General features: G+C 32.3%; 1 protein-coding gene and 1 long non-coding RNA gene across 3 annotated transcripts in view; one reads left to right on the top strand and one right to left on the bottom strand.

Annotated features, from left to right (window-relative positions):
• The window catches only part of NCOA7 (nuclear receptor coactivator 7), a 166,234-nt gene that overhangs the window by 120,710 nt on the left and 24,052 nt on the right, over nt 1-21,472 (bottom strand). For both annotated transcript variants that reach the window (XM_074309916.1, XM_074309913.1), the window contains exon 2: nt 17,501-17,614. In XM_074309916.1, coding sequence (XP_074166017.1) covers nt 17,501-17,550 — 50 coding nt within the window. In that variant the 5' untranslated portion in view covers nt 17,551-17,614. The remainder of the gene's footprint in view (nt 1-17,500; nt 17,615-21,472) is intronic.
• LOC141566001 (uncharacterized) overlaps nt 10,024-21,472 on the top strand; it is an 81,481-nt gene continuing 70,032 nt past the window's right edge. Inside the window, exons 1-2 of the long non-coding RNA XR_012489202.1 lie at nt 10,024-10,076; nt 11,410-11,638. This is a non-coding gene — a long non-coding RNA (uncharacterized LOC141566001). The remainder of the gene's footprint in view (nt 10,077-11,409; nt 11,639-21,472) is intronic.

A 21,472-nucleotide genomic window follows, 5' to 3' on the forward strand; every position in this document is an offset into this window, starting at 1 on the left:
AACCTTATTTACAGATTATAGTACATACAGACTTTTGCTTCTGGCCTTTAGAAATTTACACTTAAATTTTAAAAATCAAATGTACTATATTATATCATGAAAATTGGAAAATGTGGATTAAGTAGATATCAACTCAAGTTAGTTATCTTCATTTTTTAAACAACTCTAAACTATTATCAAATTCAAACCTGTTTCCCTGGTGGTCTCTCTTCTCTTTTATTAACATCCAAAATACTACAAATATCTAATGAATGTTTAATTGCCATGATTATTACGGTATAAGGTTTGAGACAGAGAATCATGAGATCTTAGTTTTTAGTCCTGGCTCTATCTTAAATAGCTGTATTGGTCAAAAATAATCTGTTTCGTCTGACAATCTTGCATAGCACTCTGAAACAATCAATAAGAATTTATTAAGTACCTATTAAAACCCTGACACTGTGGCAAGTTTTGAAGATACAAAAAATGGGGCAAAAGGTAGTCCCTGTTCTTAAGTTCACATATTAAAGGAAAAGTCAAAAACAACTATTTACAAACAATATATGCACAAATGGTTCTCTGCAACTACTTCCATACTTAGATCAACTGATCCTATATGCAGTTGCACTCAGGAAGAACCAAATTAAAATTCAAACCCAATCATTTAGTAGCTGTGTGACCCCCCAAAAGTCATTTAACCTCTGTCTTAATATACTTGAAAAAGATATTGCAAACTTTGCCAAGAAAACCTTATGGACAGTTATGGGCATGAATCATGAAGACCTGGAGAGTATTGAACACCATCAAATCTATGAGGATGCTTAAGTACTGTACTGAATTAACAAAATTGTCAGATTGTTTTCATTGGTTACTTTTTCCCTCAAGAGCCCAACAAAGCCATGAATATACTTATTTCCATTTAACTAAACACCGTTTCAATTCATAACAATTCTTAAGATGTTGTCCCTCTTCCCTCTTTCCCTTCACTAAGAATGACCTTCACATTATTTTACACAACTGTGGAATTTTGGATTGGAAAGAGATCCTAGGGATGTACTCAATTATTCCCATTTGTGGAAAGAGAAAACTAAAGGTCAGAACAGAGAAGTCATTTGTCTAAAGTCACAGTGGTAAGTAAAGAGCCAGACCTGGAATTCATATATTTGGATGGCTAGTTCTATTGTCTTTCCACTTCTATTTCATTAATTAATAGATAAAAATAAAAGTTAAAAAAATCAGTGGACAAAATGTTTTTTAATCATTATGTAATTGCAGAGCACAAATTCTTTCTGGGAAGAAAAAAAGAATACTCAAATCTTATTTATTTATGCAAATTTAAAGCATAGCTGACTTGGGTGTGGAAATGGAATAGTTGAAAACTGTTAAGGTCTAAATCCTAGCCAGAATCTTTTCAGGGACACCAAAGAGTCCCGGGACTCCCACTCAGCAGCATTTTTGTCCAGAATCTAAAAGGAATTTAATTTGTGAGGAATTCTTACCACATCCAGTTTTCACTAGGGAAAAAAGAAAAATTAATTCTTGCTCATTCTATGGTAATTCAGGGACTTTCAAATTTACCTTGAGTCAGTGGGGATTCCCTGCTTTTTTCTCATTCCTAAAGGGCAAACCATAAATACCATAACTTCACATTCCTCTTCATTTGAACTATATTTTACTGAAAAAATTATTTTAATATTATTCTTTAACATGTAAACTAGTTCAAACTTATTTAAATAAATTAACTCCAACACTGGTTTTGTGGCTTCTGGTATGTCTCAAAAATTATCTAAATAAAATTCATTTAAATTTAGCTTTATTGATAAATGAATACTTTAGGATGAAGGTGATATTACAAAATTAAATTATCAATTGCTGCTAATAAAACAAGTCAAAGTGATTGGGTATAGAGGTGTAGCCAGACTCTCCCCACAAAACTTACCCCAAGATCCCAATATACTCCCCAACATTTGGTGGAGTGTATTGGGGGAAATCCTGAAACTTAATATACTTTGGGGGATTCAGCACTTTTTAGCATCCCCATACTTCACCACAAGCAATTTCAATTCAACAAATATTTATTTATTAAGCCTTATTATATGCCTGCCATCAGGCTAGGTGCTAAGAAGCATCCATAAAGTTTCCCCTCAGATTTGAGCTGAAATCAGCTAAATCAAATCAAATCAAACTTAAAGGTTTTTTGTGCTATTCTGTCTTCATAAATATAGCATGATACTTCATCATTAATGGAACTTGTACCAAAAATATTTTTTCATGTTTAAGTTTTAAAAAACATTTCATTATTATACTACTGTGAAAGTTCAAACATATCTCCATTTGTATTTTTTTTAAATCTCCATAAACTCTTTATTTAGGAGATCAGATATCATATCTTCTAATGTATTTTTTCATAAAGAACCAGGCTCAAGAAATGGTCAATAATTACATACCAATATCAAAATTATACAAAAAAGCTCCTTGGAGAAAATAGTTATATAAAGTTTTCTTTGTACTGACTACAAAGTTACAAATTCCATTTTTTAACCACTTGGTATATTTTTCCTATTTTATTATTAATATATCACATTTGACATAAAGGCTATTGCCAAACAATCTATATAAAACCAGCTTCACATCATGCAATAAAAAATGGAAAAGAGGAACTATACATTAAGGAAGGAAAATTACAAATATACTCAAGCTTGATACAATTTCAAATATATTTTTCCCGAGAGAGAAATTTTTAATGGGAGCATTTGGATCAAACTTCCTCCCAATATCTAGGCTCCATTAACAAAATGGGAAGTCACTTTCATGAGGGTAAGGAGTGCCATTATCTTTGAAAGCTAACACTAAAATATTTTTTTCCTTTTCCTCAATAAAAGTTGAAGGACAACAGAATCATACTTCTGGAGAAGGAAAAAAAAAAGATAAAACAAGGAAAGGTAATATAATGGAAAAGGATAGTTTTATATCTTAATTTAGAATAACTTCATTTATCTAACTTTAGCTGAAACAAAAGCAAATCAAATGAGCAGCAACTTCTCAAATTTATTCGAAATATGGGATATTCTTTACAGCAAAGATAGGACCACCAGATCAAAGACATCTCTGATAGCTTTCTCTTTCAAGTCAAACATATGCAATTCTTTTCAATTCAGTTGTTTCCACCCCACCCCCACCCCGAGGCTGGGGTTAAGTGACTTGCCCAGGGTCACCACAGCTAGGAAGTGTTAAGTGTTTGAGACCAGATTTGAACTCTGGTCCTCCTGAATTCAGGGCTGGTGCTCTATCCACTGCACCACCTAGCTGACCCCCAATTCAGTTGTTACTAAATCTGTCATGATCTTGTTTTGGTGGAACTCATGTTAGATATTTACTGAAATGTCTCAGGTACTACACTAGATTGTTTGGTTAGTCTTCATTCTTGAAGAGGACCAAAATGACATCACTATGTTGGAGGTCAAGGTATGGCATGTTCAACTGTGGCTGATCAGATCAATACAAGCTCAGAATGTTCTACCACAGGTAGGGTACAAATAGTTCATGTGAACATTTGGGGTGAATTCTCTAACTTTTCTCATCTTGCATTTCTTTTGAACTACTTCAATTCTCCTTCGCTCATAAACACAGCACCTTTTTCTGATGAAGGCACATCATGCTGGGTGGTCCTGTGCCATTAAATCCCATGTCACACAATCAATTCCAAAGTTCTTACGAGAGATCTTGAGCATGTCCTTGTATTGCTTTTTCTGACCCCCATCTGAGTGTTTGCCCTATATGAGTTCTCCACAAAATAGTCTTTCTGGCCAAGTATATGGCCATGCATTCAAACAATGTGGCCAGCCCAACGCTTATGCTCTTTGCAATAAAGTTTGAATTTTTTGCCATTTAGTTCAAGAAAGGACCTCAGTCTCTGATATCTTATCTTGCCAGGTCATCTTCAGAATCTTCCTAAGACAATTCAAAAGGAAGCGATTCAGTTTCCCAGTATGGTGCTGGCATACTGTCCAGGTTTCACCGGCATATAACTGTGAGATCATAAGGGCTCAGTAGACCTTCAGTTTGGTAATCAGTCTAATACCTCTTTTCTCTCACACTTTCCTTCCTAGACTCTGGAAGGGAACCAAAATCAAGGAGTTGTAATCACAACCCTACACGCAGGCAGCCCAGGCTTTAGGGCAGTCTTGCTGGAAACAGCAGTGGGATTTAGCAGTACCCAGTTGTCTGAACACTTTAAGGATCACACTGAACTTTTGGTGTGAGGAAGAGGCTCGAAAAAGGTGCAGCACTAGCTAAACAACCAATGGAAGAATGCATGAAAAAGAACATAGATTTGGAGAGAAAGCTCACTATAGGAATTTTCATTTTTATTATTTTCTGGTGGATTTGGAAAGAAAGAAATGCACATTTTCCCCCAATGAAATCAATGCCATCTAAACTGAAGCAAATAATGTTTTTTTTGCATAATTATGAATTGAAAGAATTTCTTGGCTCAAAGCTTGCTTTTTTCATGTTATTAGAGATTCTGAACCATGGATAACTAGCAAAGGCTTAAAAATGCACTTGACAGAAAGTATCTCAAGGCTTTGGTCCAAGTATGGAAGAAATGAGTCATGGGAATCACACAATTTAAAACTAAAGAGGCCTTTAGACATCATCTAGTCTAATGGTTCTTAACCCAGGATCTGGGAACTTCTTATTGTGGTCTTTTGAAAAAAAAATTATAACTATATTTCAATATAATTGATTTCCTTTGTAACACAATGAAGGACTTTCATCTATGGGAGAGTTGCTAGTTTTATTTTATACATTTAAAAATATTATTCTGAAAAGTTTGTAGGCTTTATCAGAATGTGATATTAACTGATACAATCCAAACTCTTTAAATTGCAGATGAGGGAATTTGGGCTTAGAGAGATTAAATGAGTTGCTCAAAAACACATAGATAGTGAGTGAATTAATATTCATACCAACTCAGCTGATACTATTTTTAATTTAGTTTTTTTTTTTTTAAGAATAGACTACAAACAGCTTAAATTTTAAAATATATTTGTATTTTTATGCAAGGTTGTCTATCTTTGGCTCCTTTTGGGGGGCTCTGTAGAGAAATTTGGTAAAGAAAATTTTTCTTTTTAGAAGAAAATATTTTATAAATATTAGAGCTATGCTTTCTGTACTAGAATTCAGGAGAATTTATTTTATTTTTAAAAATTTTTAACTTTTTATTGACAGAACATATACATAGATATTTTTTTACATTATCCCTTGCACTCACTTCTGTTCTGACTTTTCCCTTCTCTCCCTCCACCCCCTTCCCTAGATGGCAAGCAGTCTTATACATGTTAAATATGTTATAGCATATTCTAGATACAATATATGTGTACAGAACTATACAGTTCTCTTGTTGCACAAGAAGAATTGTATACAGAAGGTAAAAATAACCTGGGAAGAAAAACAAAAATGCAAGTAGTTCACACTCATTTCCCAGTATTCCTTCTCTGGGTGTAGCGGATTCTGTCCATCATTGATCAATTGGAACTGAATTAGATCTTCTCTTTGTTGAAACTATCTACTTCCATCAGAATACATCCTCATACAGTATTGTTGTTGAATTTATTTCTAAATATGGTCCCAAACAACTCTATAATTTCATGAGCTTAGTCTCTTGTAAAATTGGAGGAAGAGAAAGTCAAGAATGGGGATGGGGTTTGTGATATATTGGGCAATATCCTGTAGGTGGTGCAAGACAAAATTATTAGCTAGTTTTTTTCTTGTGGTAAAAATTTGTGTTAAGACCCTGCCCAGTATAGAGTTAAATTATTGAGAATTCAGCTCATAAAAAGATATGCTTAAATATTTATTTTGGGAAGTTGGTTTTACAGCAATTAGTATAAATATTCTTATCTTTTTTTTTTCCTTCTGTGGTGATATTTTTGGAAGTCAGGCATAAAAAAATTTTTATATGCATAAAAATACATAGACTTATAAAGGAAACCAATTACACTGAAATAAAGATGTGATTCCCTTCTCCCCCCATTTAAGTTTACATATCCACTGAAATCTATCCAAAGACCCACTATAAGTCCATGGAGCCAGGTTAATAACTGTACTAAGTAGCACTGAACCCTTAAGAGATGAATTGAGATAGTTTGAATAAAACAAATTCGGGAGCAACATATTTTCAAAATGAAATAGTTTAGCATGCTAACTTGTACTATTCACCAAGAACTCTTAATTTAAAATAGCACATAAGTTTAAAAAATTATAAAACCAAAATTCATTCTTAAGAAGTAAAGCAGGATGTCAAGACACTAAAGTGTTAATAGCTAAATGTTTATGTTCCTTTTTCTTCACTCATCTTTAGAAAAAGTTAACAATTTCCTGAAAACATAGACTGTATCCAAGTTTGACCTTGGAAATTTTCCCTGACAATGAATTACATGCTCTGTGTAAACAGTTTCCTTATAACTGCCTGTTTCTAATTCAATCAATCCAATGGGAAACATGAGCAATAAACAAAATTAGAGTTCATGAAAGAGTCTCATCATTCTAATTGACAATCAGCAAAAATTTTCTAAAAAGACATCAACAATTTTTCCATGGGAAACAGTTTTAAAAGAGTAGTAAGTTTACTTTTGCTCACTAATCATATGACTTAGCACACTCCACAAGCTAGTACTGAGAAAATTTAAGACTAAAGTTAAATGTTTATACTCCTACTTTACAAAAACTATTTCAAGGCTTTTTAGGCAGTTCTGATGATTAGGAACATTTCCAAGAAAAGCAGAATTTTGCAATATTTTAGGTAGCCTAGAGGTTGGATTCATGGCAATAATCAATTTTCATTAAAATTCCATTTTGTATTAATTATCAAATATCCACAGAATTTTTTCTACTTCATGATATCTTGGTGGTATATTTAATATTATGTTCCAAGGTCACTCTGTTCAATGCAGGTAACAATATGGGCCAGACCAACTGATCAATCTCATCTTTTAAATTTTAACATGTCAAAGATGTTTTATTAGTGGAGGAATTGCTGGTAAGGAATACTTTGTAAGTCTTGAACTTTTTATAATTTCCAGTCTTACGAACCAAGAAACTCAGAGAGTTTAGGTGACTTGCTTTTAAGTGTCTTTTTTAAATGCCAGAGATGGGATTTGAATTTGTTGTCCTGATTCAAAGTCTAGCATATTATATATGAGATTTTGCCTTGAACTTATTTTTTTTTAATTTTAATTTATTTAAAACAAAAGTATTTTTTAAAGTGTTCACATATTTAATTCAATTTAACAACTTCTTTTTAAATGCCTACTAAGTACAAGGCTGCTTCAAAGAACTATTTTTGTATCAATGAAACTTTAGTCAGAAAAACTATGTTGGTATTGCATATTTACAGCTGACTATTAAGTTTTCTTTTATATAGGGTGTGTCAAAAGTTTTATTATGGTTTAAAGTTATTTAATATTAAACATTAATTTCAAATACTTATTATTCATAACTTATTGATATTAAATAATTAAATTAATTACTTAAATTATTATTAATATATATAATTAATATTAAATTAATAAACACTTTAATATTAAATGCTTTAAAATTTTTAAATACTTAATATTAAACTGTATAGTAGTATATATATAGTACAAATAAGTCAAAATGAATAAAAATAACATGCTGGTTGCAATGCAAATTTAAAGGTACTCAAGATCTCTTAAAGAGTTTGTAAAGATTTCAAAAGAATAAAAAAAGAAGATATCAAAAACCAATAACCTATATGCTTGATTTTTGATCTGTACAAAGTTTTTTTTTAAAGAATAGTCTTCATAATTATCAAGAGTATCCTTAATGAAAACATGAAAATAGAATAGGCAAACTTTCACAGATGATTTGCTACATACATCTTTATGGTCACACTACTGCATAAGAGGAGTAAAGGGGATCCTGCCATTTTACTGATTTCAGAAAAAGCATTTCCAAACTATGTTGCCTACACACCCTGAACATTCTAGTCATCTTCCTCTTACCAGAAATTGGACTTTACCTTTGGGATCCTGAGCTTTAACAGGTAAATCTTTTGTCTTATCTCACCCAGGCCTTCTCCTATACAGATTTAAATTCCTTCATGCCTTCTCTATCTGTATCTTCTGTAAATTGTCTATGGGAGATCTAGTCCATAGAATGAAAATCTTACTCTGTGGTTTTAGAGACCTAGGTCACCAGGTACTTCCCAATCATTATCAAACCATGCTGCCTCCTTTCTGACCATCCCCCTTTCCAAATTAATATATAGTTTTCCCTCATTGGAGTATATGTTTAAAGGTAGAGGCTATCTTGCTTGCTTATATTTATATCCCTTTTATAGGAAACAGTGCTTGGCAAACTGTGAGCATTTAAATGCTTTTGTAGTTATTTATGTATTAGAACCCAATGCAACTTTAAACCTTTTTGAACAGGTGTTTCACACATGTGTTGACATTATACAACTGGCATATATGAATAAGGAAATATATTTTTCAATTTTTCACTCACTATTGCCATCTGAAAAGTATAAAATGTTCCTTAGTTTTATGTATGATGTCTAGTGTTGAGTTCAAATAAAAGAACACTTTTCTATTGATAGCAGCTTCTCCAAATGGTCCTATTTCAGTGAGCTTTAGAACATTATAAAGTTTCCCTAATGAAAACTACAGATTTCATTGTATAGAAAAACAGACCATTCACTGAAAATATGATGAAAAAATGTTTATTACCCAAGTTATGACAAAGATAGAACAACCTCTTGAATTAGTCCATCAAAATCCAGTGTGTCCCAAAAGTTTTTAAGCTTTCATGGTTTAAAATGTCACTAAATCTTTTAGGACATTTGCAAGTAACTCAGATACTGTTCTGCAAATTGATAAGGAGTTGGGCCCATAATTGAATAGTATGAATTTGGGATGGATCGTTTTTGTGAAAATAATCACAAACTGTTGCAGCAAAAGTCTATCTTTTTAACACTAATGTTTTCACAATGGTGCTATAAAGATTTTAATTACAAAGTACCATAATCCAAGGAGAATAAAAATGATAGGTAATCAATGGAGACTTATGGTGAGAAAGATACTAGAACATATTAACAAATGACTACAGTGTTGAGAAGTGGCAGAAAGGAGAATAAAGACTCTAATTAATGAATAGTCCTGGAAGCACAGATATAATTAAAGAAAGAAAAAAAAAACACCATAGAGTAAGACTTTGATTCTATGGGCTAGATCCTATCCCACAATTTACAGAAAAATGCAGATAAATATTACATAGGATGAGAAGGCATGAAGGAATTCAAATCTGTATGGGTGAAAGAAATACATTACTGAAATGACATATTTGTGATTGCATTAAGGTAGAAAATTCTTATTACATAAATTCTTTGAGTACAGGAACTGTCTCATTTCATCTTTATTAATGACAGACCTTAAGGTTTAGTAGCTATGGGCTGAGTAGAAAGAGGGTCTCAGGTAGCTTCTCAAGGAGTAAACAATTCTCTCTTCTTTCTTTCTTACCTAAGAGAAACTATTGTAAGTGGTACTTTTAAGCTGTTTCTCAGAGTAAGACTGCACACCTAAGTTTAAATCCAGCCTTAGATATTTTATAAATCTCTCTCTCAGCTTTAGCTTCCTCAGCTGTAAAATAGGGAAAATAATAGCACCCCCCACTTCATAGGGTTGTTGTGAAAATCAAAGAAGATAACACGTAAACTGTTCTACAAACTATCAAGCACTATATAACTGTAACTATCACTGTTTTATTATTGGTAACAACAACAACAATAAGCTCCTACTATGTAGCAGGTATTATGCTAAGTGCCAGTCCCTGCTCTTAAAAAAAGCTTTATGGAGATGGGGAAGAGTGTCAGGAACAAGTGTGCATCAGGGGTAACTCCATAGACAATTGAGCCCTATTATGTGTAGAAGCTGAAGTAATAAAAATACTTTGGCTCCAGAGCCAGCCCTCACAATGGCAATACTGGGGACTATGGTAACAAAACCTATACAGACAAAATATCTGAGCTGGCTCAGTTCTCATTCTTCAGTAGTTAGCCAAGGGAGAAAGAGAAGGTAAGCTCTTTAAGAATAAGAAGCATTTCATTCTTTATTTGTACATTCAGAGTGCCTAACACAGTGTCTGAAACAGAGTAAATGTTTGTTGAAAGATAATTAAGCTGACAAGATTCAGGAACCAGATTCAGAACTACAGAAACTAGATTCGGACACTAATGAGAGAACCATACATTTGGATCTATTATGACACTCAGCATCTAGCAAGTTATTTTCTATCTACTAAGTGATTAAGGTTTTCCAAAAATAATTGAATTATGATAAATTTTAATAAGAGTATCATTAACACCAAAACTATATATAGATACTGAATTACATTAGTGCGCCAATTTGCTTCTCTTCAGCTTTTAAAATGTATTGGAGAAATTAATTAATGGGAATATAGTTGAGAAGTCTTTAACAATTTATGAAAAATTTCAAGCAGAGTTGATCATGTGTACAAAGAAATTATTATGGTTTGTTGATATAAATCCTAGTAACTAAATATTAAGTCAGATGTGAAATTAGATATTCAATAAATCAACTAGCATGTCTTAAGCAACAATTATTTGCCAATCTCTGTGCTAGGACCCAGAGATACAAGTACAAAGAATGAAACAATCCCTATTCACAAAAGAGTTTAAGTAATAATAGAGGAGATAATAACCAAATTATGTATTATATATGTTATATAATTATATAACAAATATAAAATGAATAAACACAAAGCAGTTACATACAAACAAAATAGTGGGAAGGAGACATTAGCATTGGGGGAAGGAAGAGGTCAGGAAAAGTTTAAGGCAGAAGATAGTGCTTAAGTTTTATCCTATAAGAAATATGGGACTTTGAGGTAGAGGTAAGAAAAAAATTAACAGGAATTTTAGATGGTCAGTGCAAAGGCACAAAAGAGATGGAATGTCATGTGTGATAAAGAGAAAGGAAAGTCGGTTTGGCTGGATCACAAAGAGAAGGAGGGGAAATAATGTTCAATGAGGCTGTTTGGAGATAGGTTATGAAGGGCTTTAAAAAAAAGAATTTAGATTTTATTCTAAAGACAACAAAACTAAATAGGCAAGACTGCAGTCCACTAAACAATTTTCTGAGGTCTTTTGTTAGCCAGTGGGAAAAGATCCATTCTTTTAACCATATGAAAGGCAGGTATATATTTTTTAATTTTTAATTTTACTTTTATCCTTAAAAAAACACCAAATAAAAGGAACATTTTCATATACATTGTATAAGAGCAGTTTGTACATAAAACTGAACTCTTATAATGTATTTATTTTTCAAGTATATAAGAAATGCTATATGCAACATTCAAAGCTGATTTGCTTTTCTGTGATTCTTTCAGGCCTTCCTTCTATTCTTTCCTCTTTTGAAGGAGAGGGAAACCCTATCTCAACCTTTCATCTCTGCTATATTCCTCCCAAATGAAAAAGGAAAAGAAAAAAAAAGAAGAGAAAAAAAGAAAATCCTTATAACAATTATGAATGTTCAAGCAAAACAAATTTCTACTTTGTTCATGTCCAGAAATTCATGTTTTGTTCTACATTTTAAATCCACCATCTCTACATCAGAAGGTGAGTAAACTGGACTCTCTTCACTGTTTCTAGAATCATACTTCAATGTTATTACTTCATGTAAGTCTTCCCAGATTTTCTTTTGAAATTATCCCTTTTGTCATTTTTGGGGGGCAACAATATTTCATAACATTCATATGCCATAAGGGATTTAGGTGTTCCCCCAACTGAGAGATATCTCTTAATTTCTAGTTCTCTGGTATAATTTTAAATTGCTTTTCTTATTTTTGGACATGTGACTCCTTTCCCTTTTTTTTCTAATCTTTGTAGAATATACATCTAGTAGTGGGGTATTGTTGAGTCAAGTGGTCATGAATGGTTTAGTACCTTTAGAGGCATAGTTTAAAATTATTTTCTAGAATGAGTGGACCAATTCACAGCTGAAACATAGCATTCATGTGTTTGATTTTACAAAGCCTCTTCCACTGTCATTTTCCTTTTTGGTCTTACTTTCCAATCTGATAGATATGAGGAAGAATTTCACAATAGGTTTAATTTGTTTTTATCTAATTATTAATATTTTCAAACTTTTTTTTATGAGGTTGTTGATAGCTTGAATATATTCCATTGAAACTTCATCTTCTCTGACTATTTATTGAGTAATGGATCTTGTTTCAAATAAATTTGAGTAAGTTCCTTAAATATTTTGGATATGACAGCTTTATCACTGAAACCTGCTATAAAGATTTTTTCCTGATTTGTTTTTCCTTTGAATTTAACTACATTGATTTTGTTTGTGCAAACACTCTTTAATTTTATGTAATAAAATTTTTTGTGATTGTCTATATCTTCTCTCCATGGACAGACAAATATTCATATGATATCATTCCAGGCCAGTGGTCCTCAAACTTTTTAAATAGGGGGCCAGGTTCACTGTCCCTCAGACTGTGGGACTATAGTAAAAACAAAAACTCACACTCTATCTCCGCCCCTCAGCCCATTTGCCATAACCCAGAGGGCCACGGCCCTCTCTCTTATTTGGCCCATGAGCCGTAGTTTAAGAATCCCTGTTCTAGGCTGTCTTTCACATTCATTATTGGAGTACAGGCATGATGAGGAATAATTTTAATGGTACTTTAATAGTATTGTAATGGTATTTTTCTTCTACACAGAAGTCTCCCCATATCAAGAAATAGATGTATCCACTGTTGTCTTCTTTACTACTGCAAATGGATTAGTAAGGAAGGAGGCAGCATAATATGAAGGAAAGAGTACCAAGGACCTTCATTCAAATGCTTCCTCTGTGACACTGTCAAGACGAGTTTGCCTCCCTAGGTCTTAATTTTAAGAGACTGGGCTAAAGGGCCTTTGATTCCTTCTAATTCTAGAGCTTATCCTGGTCATTGTTTTTCCACATTTTTAAAACATGTTGATATTTTGCAATGCAAAATTATTCTCTACAAGTCATCCTTTCTACTACAAGACTGCTTTTAGATCAGTGAAGATTATGACTAACCAAAGAATCTGATTGCCCATATTTTATGTCCCTTATTTCAGCATTTATGGAAGTTGAGTTAAATAAACTGGTAACTAGAAAGTACAGGTAGTTACCAGATTACAAATGGGTTGCAATCCAAAAGTTCCTATGTTAAATCAGTAGTATGAAATTTTGAAAGCATTTTCCCTTTTAAAAAATGTTATCTGCAGTTGCTACACTGCCAAACTAGCTTACAAATTCTCTATACAAGCCAAATCCATAAACATATATCTCATTCTACATCTTCAGTCCAACACTTTTCTGAAATGGACTTTTTCATTGATCCTCTGGAATCATGGTTGGTTGTTGTTATTGTTCAGAGTTTTATGTCATTCAAAATTCTTTTTCTTTACAAAGCTGTTGTCATTGTATAAGTTACTCCCCTGGTTCTGCCTACTTCATTCTATATCAGTTTATACATTTCTTTCCAGATTTCTCTAAAACTGTCCTTTTTGTCATTTCTTATGGTTCAATAATATTCCACTGTATTCATATGATATGATTTGTTTAGCTACTCCCCAACTGATAGAAACCCCCTTAGTTTCCAGACCATTTCAAAAACAAAAAAAAAGAATTGAATCCATTTCATCTTTCTTTGATCTCTCCCAGAGTCTAGTTGTAGGCAACTCTCTAAGACTATAATTTACAATGGTAAATATGACTTGCATGGAAAGAAGGAATTTCCTTACCTAAGATTTCTCTATACTAGTGAAATCAAGAAATGCCTCTAGTACAATCAGAGACTTATCAGAAGCAAATAATCATAGTTTTATAATGATTCAACAATTTTTTTCAATTTGTAATAAGAAACAAGTACACCTGTTATGGCTAGTTGTACTTGTTTTCAAATATTATCTCACTTGTTCCTCACAACAACTCTGAGAGGTAGGTTCGATTATTATCCCCATTTTTAGTTGAGAAAACTGCGTCAAAGATTAAAAGACTTGTAACACACATAGTAGGTTTCTAAAGTAAAATATGAACTCAGATCTTCTTGACTCTTATCTACCTACAATCATCTAGTTTCCTGAAGATGTCGAAAATTAAGTGACATGAATTGGGTAAATTGTATGGAACAAGGTATTAGAACAGGACAAATGACAGGTACAAATTATACATGACAATCTTTCCCTATTGCACTGAGGATTATTTCTAAATAAGCATAAAGTATGAATGAGGCTGCTCCAACTACCAAATTTAAATATTGCTAATAAACTTCTTTAGGAGTTTAATTTTGGATATTGTAGTTAAGTGTGTAAAGGAGAAGCAAAAAAAAAAAAAAAAAAAAAAGGCAAAATATTTACAATACACAGTCATACAATGTTGGCTAAACTACATGCTACACTAGTCCGTAAAAAAACAAAACAAAACAAAACAACCCACCCCCAGAGTCCAAAAAACCCAGTGGTTACTTGGGGAAGTGAATAGAGACATTACAGATTTATCAAGGTTTCAATTTCATGGAATGAGAAAGCCCATGGATTATATAGGCAAACAAAAATCCCCACAGTGGTTTTAGATCAAGATTGTGGAGAGAGGCAGAGTATCTTGACCAGATCTTGAAGGTTGATTTATTTTTAATACTAACTAAGGAAAAGAATTTATAATGTATAATTCTAAGGGAAAAATATGATTGAATTAGGTCTTACTTTTTGGCTACCCTGTTTGGACTGCTCTCAGGAAACTGGGTCCAGTGAAAGCTTTCTCACCTCTTACTTTCAAAGAGCAGCTTTCTAGGAAGCTGGTGTTGTGCTGACAATTCTCTTTTAGGCTCATCTCACCTTATGTATCAGAAAGTATTTCAATCTTTCTTTTTAAATTTATTTATTTTACTTATATTTCTTTTAAAACTTATTTTCAAAACATATGCATATAGTTTTCAACCTTTAGCCTTGAAACCTTGTGTTCCAATTTTTTTTCTCCCTTCTCCCCACTCTCTCTCCAGATGGCAAATAATATATATACATACATATATGTATATATATGCATATATATATATATGTGTGTGTGTGTGTGTGTGTGTGTGTGTATATATATATATATATATATATATATATATATATATATATATATATATATATATATATATATATACTATAGAAATGTACAGAAGATGATTAGTTAACACAGTCTACTTTGAGTTTTTAGTTAGGAAATAGCTAACAGTCTAGTTTGTCTTAAAATGTAAAAAAGAAAAATAAATAGTATAATATTAGACTGAAAAGCTAGTTTAGAACCAGACTGTGACTTAAATCCTAGTCTGAGGAAGATTTATTTCATTCTTGAAGCAATAGGGGGATAAGTGACACTATAAAGACTGTGCTTTAGAATTTGTCAACTATATGAGAATGAATTATAGAATGTAGATATACTAAACAGGGAAACCCTTTCAGAAGCTATTACAACAGTCTAGATGAGAAGTAATAAGGGCTAGTGTAGGACAGTGGCTGTGTATTAATAGAGGCATACAAGAAATGCTATCATGATAGAATTGCTATGACTTAGCAAATGATTGATTATAGTGGTTGTGGGAGAAGAAAGGGTAAAAAATAAGTCCTACATTGCTAACTTGGGTGACAAGAAGACATTGAGTTACCCACAAAAAGAAATAGGGAAGTTTGGAAGAGGACAGGTTATGTAGGGGGAAATGAGTTCTGTTTTGAACGTGTTAAGCTTGATAGTGAGATTTCCCTCAACTTAATAATAATGTGGCATTAGGCTTCAGAAGAGAAAATGGAACTTCTTATCTATATCTGGGAATGTCTATGTAGAGATACTTCAACCCATGAAAGCAACAAGCAAAGGTACAGAGAAAAGATAAGAGGGCCCAGGACAGAACACCGACATACTCATCTAGAAAGGTTTGCTTAACTGGGTGTTTTGGAGATGCATACTGCTGTCACTCAAGGAGTTCAATTAACATTCATCATTTCACTCTGACTTAAAAGAGAGTTAAGTAAAAAATGAAATAAAGAAGAGACTCTTAAATTAATTTTTAAAAATCCATCAGAATAAAAATCGCGTTGCTTGCTTTGTATCTCACAAAAGAAAGATATAAATTTAATTTTTAGCACAAGGTTCATGATTTAGTCTCACTTTATCTTTGATTATTCTTAAGAGTGACCTCAGTGGCAGAATGAGAAGGTATTATGACTCTCTACTACAACATGTCTATTGTTATGGACCATTTTACATATTCTATTCAATTCTATCTTTATCTCTGAAGCCTGAAACATTCTAGGTATCATGCCAGACTTCTACTTTCTCCCAACAAATCTTTTTCCTTTCTTTCTGTGATTACATTGACTATATCTTAAGAGAAAAAAGCCCTTTTTAAATAAACTTTATTTCTATATAAGCTACACTGAAGGTTTACTATTCCCAAATGTAGTTTTTTCTTTCTGTTTTTATAAACTAAAATATATCCATTTTTGACAAAAATAATTTAAAGGCAATTTTCATTTTTATCTTCCAATGAAATTATATTCTTCTTAAATTGGGCAAAATGTGACAAAACCTTAAATCTAGATCCAAAAAAAAAGCATATGGTATAGAAGACAATTAGTAATTTTTCAAAACATTAAAATGCAAACTACTCTGGTATTTCATCGGGAAAGATAGTAATATACATTCATAGTTTATGTTCTCAGACCGAGTTCTGAAAACATTTAGACTTGTAGGTTGATTCCCAGATGTTTTCCATAACAGTTTGATAAAATAAAAAAGATAATTCTATCAAAATCCAATTTAAATCTATAAATCATAATTTCAAATTAGTTCCTCACAGATATGCAGATAATAATATTTTCTGTTCCTCAAAGCAGCTGTATTCCATTCTGTCTTTGTAAATATCTAGCACCTGCAGTGTGTGCTTAATAAATGCTTGCTGAACTGCATACCCTACAAGTATATATATTAGAAGTTAAGGCTTTTGATAGGATTTTCAGCTACTTCATCTGCTTATGAAAATGTACATAACAGAACCCTTGGAGGTGACAAGCAGTACACAGATTTTCAGTACTGTAATTGTAGCTTAACTGAAGCTATAGAGCAGCAGCAGCAGCTAGGCACTTATGACTTAAAATTCGAGGTAGGTTGCTAACTGTGGGATTCAAAAGCAATTTGCAGCTCAATTCACGATGACAGCTGCATTTTCTAAGTAACAGATAAAAGGAATGGAAAATTTGACAAAGGTAAAAAAGAATAGAAGATGAAATCAAATGCAAGTGAGAAAAATGTTGAAGAAAACTTATTTAATTCATAGTAGTGCATTACTTGCTGAGCTTATTACAGTTTTGTAATTTGATAGACTCAGTAATAATGGAGGACAAAGTACATTCCAATTTTTTCAGTCACTAAAATAATTGTGTAGAACACATGCTTACCGAGCAAAATAGCCTTGTCTCCGTTCCTTCTTCTCTTCCTTAATGTCCATGGTACCCAGTCAAAAGTGCAAAGTGAAGTATTTGAGGAAGTCCTTTTTAATCAGTGTTTTATCCCTGGAGAAATAAAAAAAAGAACCCCAACAACAATACAACTGTAAATGAATGAGCTCATAACTGCCAATATTAAGTACAAAGCAGTGTAAGCACCATGACAAATATAGATAAACATTAACCAGGAAATACATGTCATGTGATTCAGATACAGAATGTTAAGTCCATGTAAAATACAAATTATGTTAAAACTATTAAATAATGAGGCTGATATGAACATAAATGAAGGATTTTTCTAATAGCAAAATAATTTTTTTCAAAAATTGATCACAATAACATGTCAACTTGTATTGATTTTTTTCAATTTAGAATTTTAATCTTACTTTTGCTACCATACTTACTGTCTGCAATGAATTTTTATATCATAATAAGTACAAACAAAAAACAAAGTACATAAAATGATTGAGAGGGACATGCTTTCCTTAGGAACAAATAAATAAAATCAGTATTATCTCTGATCATTAGACCACCCACAAATGCAAATACATAACATCAAATTGCAAAATGTGGTGCAGTGAGGAAAGCATTAACTTTGGAGTCAGACAATGTGGGTTCAGATTTTGGCTCTTCCATTTTACTCATGAGACCTTTAGCAAGTTGCATTCCAAGGGCGTTGGACTGGATGGCCTCTTAGCTCTCCCTTCGAGCTATATAACTATGATCTTAAAATAAAAATAGGAACTTAGGAAGGGAATTTTAATATATCTATTCAATAGAAAGCTCACATTTACTTCCTATTATCCACAATTTATTACAGGACATGTCTCATAAGGAAGAATTTTGAAAGGCTGTTATTAGACTCTATTTGCTTTCATCATGTAACTCCTGTGCTTCAAAATCATCAGTGATTCTCCTATTACCTAATGCATCATATCTAAATATTTCTGCCTAGAATTTAAGGCTCTACATGATCTGGCCTCAAATACACATAGAAATTCATTCTCAACTCATTCAACAAGTAGTCACTGAATGGCCTACTATATGTAAGACATGATGCTAAATAACAGTATTATGACACAAAGATTTTTAAGACAGCCTCTGACTTGAAGGAACTTATAATAACTTGTGCAGAAATGGCCACTAACAAGGCAGCTATATGAGTAGCATAACTAAACCTTTTAAACTAGAAGTCAAAAGGAAGGAGGGATTATATCTCATAGGGATTAGGAAATTCTTTAACAGGGTGCCATTTTGGAGTTAGGATTTAAAAGGATTTATTTAAAGAATGTCAAAAAAGATAAATTTTGTAGACAACACAGATTTCATGTAGATGATTAGTGGGAGATAGAGAAGTTTGGTCTAGATTGTTAGACAAGCTAAAAAACCTGTTCTTTATGAGCAACAGTAAAACACTGAAGGCTTTTTACAAAGGGTGTAATATGATTAAGATTAATCTGTCATGTAGGATAAAGCAGTACATATATAAATGTGAGTATGTGTAGGCCATTATAACAGATAGGAAAAGGGCCTGAACGTTTAGATATTGCCAATGAAGATGAAGAGAATCCAGAAACAGCATTAATTTATATATATCTCCAAGGAAAATGATCAGAATTAATCAATCAACATTTATTAACAAGTATCTAGTATGTGCTAGACACTGTGATAAGAATGCTAAAAGGAATGAAAATCATGTTACATTGATATAATATATGTATATATAATATAAATACTGATATATGATAAACTGATATGTATACACATATGTATGCATATACAAATATGTATATCAGTTTAAAGAGCTGAGGATTTTCAAACTGGAAAAGAGATGGTTTGAAAGGTAAGGAAAAGGAATGATATGATAGTGGTATTCAATAATTTGAAAGAATAGTGAGTTAGTGAAGAGAATAGAGTTCTAGGTCTGGAATCAGAAAGACCTTAGTTCAAATCAATCTCAAACATATACTGACTGTGTGACCCTGGGCAAGTCACTTAATCCTATTTGCCAAAGTTTCCTCATTTGTAAAATAAGCCAAAGAAGGAAATGGCAAACCACTCCAGCATTTCTGCCAAGAAAATCCCACAAAATCACAAATAATTGAACAATATGTCTAAGAATGTTAAACTAGTTATGTTTGATCCCAGAGAACTGAACTAAGAGCACTGAATGGAAATAATAGAAAGGTGAATTTTGTACTATTCTTTCTTCCTGGATATTTTTTTTTTTTGTTTTTGTGACCTCCCTCTTTCTCTCTCTCTCTCTCTCTCTCTCTCTCTCTCTCAGTTTTCCTTCCTATCTGTCTAAATCCTTCCTTTTCAGTCTCCTTAGCAATTCCATCATCTATATTATGTCTCCTAGCTGGGGTTGTCCTACAAGGTTCTAAGTCTTCATATTCTTCTCTATTCACTCTCTTTTGCTGAATCCATAAACTCCCTTGAATTTAATTATAATTTCTTTGCTAGTGCTTTACAGATGCACCCAGGCCCAGTATAATTAGGGTATATGAGTGGCCACTTATTGTGTGCTACCTCAAACCTTTCACCAGAGCATGTAGGCATCTACCCATTTTATGGATTGGTTTGCTCACTTTAACTTGACCTCACACTGACAAATCACTATCATCATGTAGTGACATTTTAATTTTCTAGGATTCTAAGGATTATCCTACTGAAAAGAAACACTCTTCCTACTAACCTATCTAGTGCTAGAGCCCTCAAGCAATGCATTCCTATTTATACAAATAGCCACTTACAATCATGATACTTTTAGATCTTAAACATAATAATTTAGAACAATAACTCACCTATCTAGTGCTTGAGACTTCACCAATGCATTCCTATTTACACAAATAGCCACTACTAATCATGATATTTTTAGATCTTAAACATAATAATTTAATTAACAATAGCATTAAAGGAATAATGTCACATACAGATTAAAGGAGATGCATAAGTAACAAAAACATCACAATCCACACATAAACCTGGTCATATTATCCCATTAATGCACTCCATGTCTAAGGAGAGAATGTGCATACATACACTTTACAGAAACCCATGAAGAGGAACATAAAAAAGGAACTGCAAATACTCACAAATATAGTAACTCAAAAATATGGAACCATAAACTTTGAAGTCCTCTTTCTGTATCAAAAAAAGTTCCATTATGAGAATTTGTGCGTATTTTGTAAGAACAATTGTTCAATAAGTTGTAAAAATTCTTCCACTGATTATTTGTGCTATATTTGACTAAAACCTCACACTTGGGTGTGATGTCAGCCAAAATATTCAATTCCCCAATTCTTTTCTTTTAATCAATTCAGTTCTTCTGCATAACGGGCTACTCAACAGAATTGTAGTACTTATTTCCAGTTTCTAGCTTAGCTGATATAATTCTGAAATCTGTCTTTTCAGCTTTTTCCTTTTTTTTAAAGTTTAGCCTTCCAATACTCTCCATGAAAGAAACCATCTTAGCTTATAGCTATTAAACAAATTTTCATTTTCTGATTATAATCAGATAAATTATACTTGTCCCATAATCATGGAACATTTCTGAGGTCCACAACTAGTTTGTTGTGCTGTTTTCATAAAGCAATAATTGTCTCAGAACTCTAAGTAACTTTCTTTCAAAACTCTGAGTAGACCTATGCCCCAAGATAGTTTTAACTCAATAACAAAATGTTCCATAAAAAAGGGCAATACTTTCTACTAGTTTCTCCTAATGTTCACTTTTACCACCACTTGCTATTGGACATTTATTTTTATTTTTTAAAATTTTATTTATAAATTTTTTGACATTATATATGCATAAGTAATTTTTTTATAACATTATCCCTTGTATTCATTTTTCCAAATTATCCTCTCCCTCTCTCTACTCCCTCCCCTTGATGACAGACAATCCCATATATTTTACATGTGTTA

Source organism: Sminthopsis crassicaudata, chromosome 4 (genome assembly GCF_048593235.1).
Source record: "Sminthopsis crassicaudata isolate SCR6 chromosome 4, ASM4859323v1, whole genome shotgun sequence".
NCBI lineage: Eukaryota > Metazoa > Chordata > Mammalia > Dasyuromorphia > Dasyuridae > Sminthopsis > Sminthopsis crassicaudata.